The sequence below is a fragment of the Equus asinus genome, chromosome 13 (genome assembly GCF_041296235.1).
Source record: "Equus asinus isolate D_3611 breed Donkey chromosome 13, EquAss-T2T_v2, whole genome shotgun sequence".
NCBI classification, from domain to species: Eukaryota; Metazoa; Chordata; class Mammalia; order Perissodactyla; family Equidae; genus Equus; species Equus asinus.
The window spans coordinates 13,166,624-13,174,620 of NC_091802.1; the positions used below are offsets into that span (position 1 = coordinate 13,166,624).

The 7,997-nt window shown below is 50.3% G+C and overlaps 1 protein-coding gene across 5 annotated transcripts in view; it reads right to left on the reverse strand.

The window, feature by feature from the left end:
- NLRP1 (NLR family pyrin domain containing 1) overlaps nt 1–7,997 on the reverse strand; it is a 54,740-nt gene that overhangs the window by 15,241 nt on the left and 31,502 nt on the right. For all 5 annotated transcript variants that reach the window (XR_011493611.1, XR_011493612.1, XM_044745306.2 and 2 more), the window contains 3 exons: nt 6,340–6,431; nt 5,571–5,733; nt 4,978–5,201 (listed from right to left, as the gene is read on the reverse strand). Coding sequence is in view for 3 of the 5 variants with exons in the window: in XM_044745306.2 (XP_044601241.2) it covers nt 4,978–5,201; nt 5,571–5,733; nt 6,340–6,431 (479 nt within the window). In the remaining 2 variants the exon portion in view is untranslated. The remainder of the gene's footprint in view (nt 1–4,977; nt 5,202–5,570; nt 5,734–6,339; nt 6,432–7,997) is intronic.

Consider the following 7,997-nt stretch of genomic DNA (forward strand, 5'->3'; position numbering starts at 1 on the left):
TTTCCGTTTCTTCCTTAAATGACTTGGCCCACTCCTCCTGGTAACCCTTGGGGTCTGGGAAGGAAAAGGTACTCTGATCTTTTGAAGATGCATTTTGCTGAACCTGAGTAGTTTTTGGACTTTATTGCTGTACAATTCAGAAGGCGTTGGTTCCAGAGAAGCAACAGACTCGAGGCACGTGAAATATCATGGTAGTTCCCAGCAATCTAGAGCAGGTGCATTCCTGGGGCAGGCAGGGAGGGCGAGATGGAGGAGCAGGGAACGATCCCACCCAGGTGACTGTGTGAGTACCCTTCTTCCCCACGGGCAGCACAGAGGAGCGAGCACACCAAAGTGAGTGAACTCACTTTCCTGGAGGAAGGGCTGTGTGGAGAGCAGGGGTCTGTGTGTGCTGGGGGAGATGGGTAGTGGGGGTGTGAAGGACCTGAAAGGACAGGGTCAGCTTCATGGGCACGCGGCCTATGCAGTCCCACAAAGCTCTGTACTCATAAGGGCCTCACGCTTGGTTTAATGCTCTACTGTCGCCATCTTGAAACTCAATAATTTTTGAACAAAGGGCCCCCTGTTTTCATTTTGCTCTGGACCTCACAAGTGATGGAGCTGGTCCTGCAGGAGGATGAGACTGCCCAGAGTGGTGAGTTCTGTGAGGCCCTGGGGTGAAGCTGAGATGCTAAAAGCTCTAAGCTCCTTCTATAGTGGGAGAAAACTCACCGTGGAAAGTTGATAACTTGATATAGGACCTCACCAATGACAGTGAAGAAGCAGCCAGTGCCCAAATCCTAAATTAGTATCGCATTAGGCAGTGAGGTCATTGTTTCCAGGACAACCGACAGCTGCAGCCCAGGCGGCAGGCAGCAGGGATTCCTGGAGGGGCTGGGATTCTTGGCTGGGCGTGGCCATGGTGAGCTACAAGCAGCCTTTGTGCATTTCACCTCTTGCCCTGTGTACGGAATCCAAAGGGAACAAGTGCTGTCCGGGCACAGGGTGGGGTCCAAAGGTGGTCTAGGGAAGGCTGATGGCACATGGGCTTGGGCAGGTGTGGGGTGGGTGTGGATGTAGCTCTCGTTGCAGGGTTAATAGGACCCCAGCTCTGGGAAGCATCCTCACCTCTCTGAGCTTCAATTTCCTCATTGATACAAAAGGGAAAAATCATAGTACCTAACTTACCAGGTCGTTACAAAAATTGAGATGCTACCAATACATATGGAACTGCCTTGCGTGATATCAGGCACAGAATGCTCAGTTAATTGTTCATTTGTTATGATTAGCCACGTCCCAGGAATCCTCAGAGAAAGTGCCACCAACTTGGTGAATTCACTCCTGTCCACATCTGGCCTTCAGCCTATAGGCTTAGGCTAGATTCCTGTGCCCTTGGAGGGCCACTTCTTCCTTGGGCAAATCCCATTTCCTAGGCCTACCAGAAGGATGTACAAGACTGACCAAGGCATGGTTAGGGTGTCCTCCTGACAGGGCGTGGCGGGCTCACCCACCCCTGAGAGCTGGTGTGAAAGGGGGCCTGGGAGCAGGTGCTAAAGTCACGCTGCCCTCTCAGTCACTGCTGGTGCCTTCTGGCTCCAGGCCTTGGACGCAGCAGGTTTTTCCTAGAATGTCTTGGCGTAGAGTGGAGCGTGGCAGTGTAGCCCCGAGCATGGCAGGCCAAGGGCAGACCAAGTGCTCTCCTTGCTGGGCAGAGCCGAACCCACTGACTCCATGGGCCAAGCCCCTCTGTCCCTGGCAGAGACAGAGACCCCCTGGGCAAGGTCTCACTTTGTGGGAGGGGCAGGATGGCTGCTGTAGCAGCTATATTCACCACTCTGCAGATGGTCAGGTGGGAGGAAATAACTTGCCCTAGCTGTGGTCTGAGCCATCAGTGCCTGCTCCCCAGCTTTCCCCCATGTGGTGGGCCTCTACAGCCCCTGGAGCTATCTTGCTCCTCCCTCCCTCATGCTTTACTCTGGAACCTTCCCTAATGACCCTGTCTTTCCAGCCATGTGCCTCCGGATCCCTGAGTCTTTCCCCTTGGTCCTGGTCATTTCCCCGCCCCATGCTCTCTCTTCCTGGTGTGCAGCTCGAATTGTTTACTAAGCCTTGTGGTCTCAACAAATGAGCCTTCCCTGGTCCTGGGTGCTGGGCAGTTCCCTGCTTGTTATTTTTATCATTCCATCTTTTTCTTTCTACTAGTTTGTAAATTATTCTTCTTGCACATATATTCTTTGATTATAATATATATATATATATATTTTTAAAGATTTTTATTTTTTTCCTTTTTCTCCCCAAAGCCCCCTGGTACATAGTTGTATGTTCTTCATTGTGGGTCCTTCTAGTTGTGGCATGTGGGACGCTGCCTCAGCGTGGTTTGATGAGCAGTGCCATGTCCTCGCCCAGGATTCGAACCAACGAAACACTGGGCCACCTGCAGCGGAGCGCGCGAACTTAATCACTCGGCCACCGGGCCAGCCCCTGATTATAATATTTTTGACCCTAATATATTTGACCCTAATATTTTAATGTAAACCTAACGTAAATCAGTCCCTTGACCTAGAGGTTACCAAATATATTTAACTATGGGGCTGGCACTGTAAATTAATGTATCAATCAATATACCAATGAAACATTGAAAACATATCCCCCTTTATTTCACACATATCATAAAAGTGCTTATAACTGATATAAGCTGTAACACAAATTGTTTATTAAATCATTCTATCATAATTAAGTGATGCTCCTGTTTGAGTCATGATCTGACATGGGGAGCTGCATCAGACTCTTCTAACTTTCTCATTAAATTGATAGACTCTGGGTGCCTGGCACTCAGCACTGGCTGGGTGGGCTCCTGATGCCAGCTGTGCCCACATGGCCTGGTATGGAGAGCCTGTGCTGTAGCCCCTGCCAATAACAGTGCTCCTGATGCCCCCACCTGCTGCCCAACAGACTCAGACCCTCCTGCCTACCCTGGGCGTCTGGCCTGATACTGCCTCAGCCACGCCATTCATGCCTGCACCACACTCAGGTCCTGTTACTCACCTCTGTGGCCAGCACTGTATGATGTGAGGTCATTCGTGGTCTCAGAAGGTGGAGAATTTCTTTCTTAGCCAGTTCAGAAGTGTTTCAGCATTTTAACCTGGACAGCACTACTGGTGCAGTCTTTACCTTCCTTCTGAACAACACAAAGACCTTAGAATTCTGGGGCCAGCCCTGTGGCTGAGTGGTTGTGTTCGTGCGCTCCACTTCAGTGGCCCAGGGTTTTGCCAGCTCGGATCCTGGGCATGGACATGGCACCGCTCATCAGGCCATGCTGAGGCGGCGTCCCACATGCCACAACTGGAAGGACCCACTACTAAAATATACAACTATGCACCAGGGGGCTTTGGGGAGGAAAAAGGAAAAATAAAATCTCAAAAAAAAAAAGAACCCTTAGAATTCTTTAACACTCTTCTTTGCTATTGTCGTTGGCATTTTCATTCTCTCTTTTAAATCCCTGGCATCAGACATTATTATTGTTGATTTATCCAGTTAATGTTTTCTTAGACATACCCATACACATCTCAGAATCTTTGCTGACCGTTCCATCTTGCACTTCACACCTTCCGTGTGGGATCATTCTCCTTTTGCCGGGGTACATCCTTTAGAATTTCCTTTAGTCAGGATTTGCTTGTAGAAAGCTCTCTTGGTTTTAGTTTGTTTTAAAAAAAATCTGTTTTATTCTCTTCTTAAAAAAAATAATTTTTCTGTGGTTACAATTTTCTGGATTGACAGCTATTTTCTCAGTAGATTGAAGATGTCATTGCATCGTCTTCTGCCTTCCATTGCTGCTGTTCAAAAGTCAGTTGTCTGCCTAATTGCAGTACCTTGCTAGATAATTTATCTTTCTTTCTGGGTGCTGTCAAGACCTTCCCTTTGACTTTGGTATTCTGTAGTTTCATTATACTGGGTCTAGTGCTGATTTCTCTCTCTTTTTTTTTTGATTTTTGAGATTTCTCATTATGAGAAGTCACAACTTTCAGCAATTCTAGAAATTTCTTAGAAATTCTCTCTTTGAGTACTGCATCTTCTCCATTCTCTCTATCTTATTCCTTTGGATTCTGATTAGATGCATGTTAAGCCTCCTCATGCCATCCTCCCTGCCACTTAATCTTTTTTCCCCTATATTTTCTATAAATTCAGTTTGTTTCCAAACTCAGTTGATAATTTTTAATGGTTTATTGCTTCTTGCTCATATTTTTAAGACTACTTATGGCTTTAAGCATATGAAACGTACTTATTTTGTGTTCTGTTCGTGGTCATTTCAATGTCTGAGTCTTTATGGGACTGATTCTGGTACCTGTAGTTTCCATTGATTTTCACTTATGGTACCTTGTTTGCTGTTCCTGAGATTTTTGACCGTGAACTTATATTTCTTGGCACTTTATCTGTGGGAAGTCTTTGGAGGTGAGCGAGGTTGGCATAAGTCCATTACTCTTTATGACTACATATCCTACTGGGAAGCCCCCCTTTCATGGCTGCAGCTCTCAAATGGAATCTGGTGACATGGTTTCTTCTCATTACTAGTCCCTAGGTACCCCAACATTCTTGTGAGTTCACTTAGACTTACTTTGTAAATAGTGCTGTCTTTGAAAAATCTCTTCAAAAACCTCAACAGCATATCATCTGTTTCCTGCTGGGACCGTGAGTGATACAAGCTATGTGAAGAGCACTTACTAAGTGCCAATTCTTGTTGCTATGGAGGAGAACAGTTTCTATACAGGGAAACTTGCAAGGAATTCAGGCAAAAATAATTATGAGGCTGGGAGAGAAATATACTTCAAAAAAGGTATGCCCAGAGCACTGGGGAATGAGGGAAAAGCCGTCCCCACTCTACAACCCTCTCAGTGTCTCTAAGGAAGCCCTGAGCTCCTCCCCCAGCACGTTGCCATCCAAAGCCCCCTTCAGGCCTGTTCTCTCCACCATCACTTCCCTCCACCCCTCGCTCTTGCTTACCTTGGAGGACCACAAAGTGAGGGAGGTACACAGCTGCCACAGCTCCTGGCTCAGCCTTGATGTCAAACAGAGGTCCTGCCACCATCCAGCTGTGCTGTGGGACAGTCCTGTCCAGGAATTGGCCCCAGGCACAGAATTCAATCTCGATGGTCACTGGCCCTCTCACCACAAAATGGAGACCTGTGTTGGGCCAGCGGTAGGAGCCAGCCATGGGGAGGTGAACTCTGGGAGAAACAGGGAGAGGTAGACACTGAATTACTCTACACAAACTCACTGAGCGCATCCTTGATGCCAGACCCCATGCAGGGCACTGTGGATTTAGCCGAGTGGCTACAAGCTGAGATGTTGGCGTCAGACAGATTTGACTTTGAGTCCTGGCTCCTTTTGTGTATGTTTGAAAATTTTCCTAATAAAACCTCTTTTTCCATAATAAAAGCCCCCACCTGGTATCTCAGCCCTGTGCCTGCCTGCTGGCTTGGAAGGGGAGGGGACCTGATGAACTGTGGGTGGGGTGCTGACCGTCTGTGGGGGCCCAGTGTGGGGATGGTAGGGTGGCAGAGGCCAGCCTGGGCTAGCAGAGCCCGCTCACTCACCGGTACAGACTCCTCTCTTTGTCAACCACCTCGGTAGCCACAGGACCCATGGGGCCCCAGAAGTCATCTTTGGTCTCCAGAGGCTCCACGTGCGGGTCCCCCGGAGAGGCAGGAAAAGGCAGAAAGAGGGGTTGCACCTGTACCACTTGAGGGGAGCTGCTCTCTGGAACAGGCAGGGCAGTGGTCAGCTCTAGGTTCTTCTGTCTGGTCTCCACCAGCCCTTGAAGGCTGGACCTTGGAGGGGCCCCTCCCAAGGTTGATCTGCCTGGACGGTGGCAGGCATGTGTCTGCAGCCTCTGTTCCTGCTTTTGGGTTGCCCGCCTGCTCTCTGGGGAGGCCCAATCCTGCTGCCCCCTGACCCAACCCCTGCCCACCTGCCCTTTCCCAAGATCCAGAAGTGTCGCTTTTCCCAGCATGCCCCAGGTGGGCAGCTTATGAGAGGAACATGGCTCAAAAGATGAATGGGCAGGAATGGAGAGGTGATGCCCAGACCTCAGAAGCCCAGAGTGGGCCTTCGGAGACTGGGCCCTAGCTCAGAGTCTGAGACATGCCACATATGTTCTGGAGAAGAACAGCCCCAGTTCCCGAGGCTGGGAGAGAGGGAAGCAGAAGGTTCTAGGAGTGGGAGACTTTGCATGGGGCGGGCTCTCCTAGGTGAGGAAACTGCCCTGTCCTGAACCAGAGGCAGGGGGTTGGAGGGGATGACCTTCCACAGCTGCCCCAGGAGCCATCCTGTTGTGAGGCTGTCAGCCTGGCCCCTTCAAACTACCTGATTCTGCTCTCTGCCGCTTGAGTGAGCACCTGTTTTCACTCATCTCTCCTCCATCCCGGCCTTCGTTAGGGGTCGTCACACTCGGCTTCCTAGACACAGAGTTAGTTGTTCATTCTCCTTGAGATCTTGGAGGAAGCTAGGCCTGTCTGCGAGTCATCCTTGCTTAAATTCAGCTCATCCGAATTTGAACTCATGGCCCCCGTCTGAGCTTTTCCATAGTTCCTGTCTCCATGAATGTCCCCCCATCTGCCCAGCCATCCGTGCCAGAACTGGGGTGTCGTCCTGACTCCTCCCATGCCCCCTCCGAAAGCTGAGTGATCACCTAGTCACTACCTCCAAAATAGCTTTCCATTCTATTCTCTTCTCTCCACCTCCACGGCCTCCACCCTAGCCCCAGCCCCGGCGTCTGTGCTTGAACCACCGTAGCATCCTTCCGCTCTTGCCCCTCTCCAGTGCATTTTCTACACAGCAGCTGATCTTGAAATAGGAATCTGGCACATCACTTCACTGCTGAAGCCCTGAAATGTCTCTTCATTGCTTTTTGGGTAAATTGAAAGTTCTTAACATGGCCTAAAAGGCCTTACTGTGCCCCTGTGTCCTCCACCCCCTAATCCCACCTGTGTCACTCTCCCCTACTCACTCACTTCTAGACCAGCGCTGCTCCAACGCGGTGTTGAAAATCACCTGGAGGGCTTGTTAAAACACACATTCCTGGACCCCCCCAGAGATTCAGGTTCTGCAGGTCTGGAGTGGGGCCCGAGACTGCATTTTTGACGAGCTCCCTGGTGATGCTGATGCTGACACTGCTGGTCCATGGCGTACACTTTGGGTAACACTGCTCCAGACACCGGGCCTTCTTCTATTCCTCAAAGGAGCTAAGCTCAGAGCCTCTACCTCTGCCTGGAGTTGACCCCTTCTCAGCCCAGCTAACCCCTCCCATCTTTCAGAGCTCAGCACAGTTCCTCTGGACAGGTAGGCCCAGCAATACACTCACACTGACCCCAGGTGCGATTATACAGGCTGGGGGTCGCTGGTGCCCGTCTCCCTCCTGGACTAAGCTCCTGGCCCTTGCTCACTGCAGTGTGTCTAACATACCGTGGGTCTGCAGGGAACCGTTTCTCCAGTGATGAATGGCTCTTCCTCCTAAGCCTAGGCGCCCTTTCCCTTCCATTTCATCTGAGGCACAGTAGCCAAGAACCCCGGGACAGGTGCACTTTGCAGTAACAGGCAAATGCACCAAACTGGGAGAACTTGGGGGCTGTAGCAGATTCCCCGGGGGAGGGGGGAGGGGAGATGACTGCTCTCCCAGGGGCTTGCCCCTCAAGCACGGGGTGTGTGTCTATGTGTGTGTTTGAGGAGTGGTGGGGTGGTCTGGTCCCCAAGCCTCGCTCTCTTTGTCTTTTGTCTCCCCCTGGCGGTCACTGCTTTCCATGTTCCAAATCTCACCCACTCACTCATTCACTTTTTTCATTGTTCATTTCCTTATTCACCTAATGGAAGGATTCAAGCAGAGGAGTGACGTGATTCTATTTGTAGCAGACAACCAACCAACCAACCAAACCTCACTCTGGCTGCTGTGGTTTCTTGGTTTTCTCCCGGCTCTGCTCCCTTTGTCACACCCCAAGTCTCTCCCCCATCTCTTGGCTTTGGGCCAG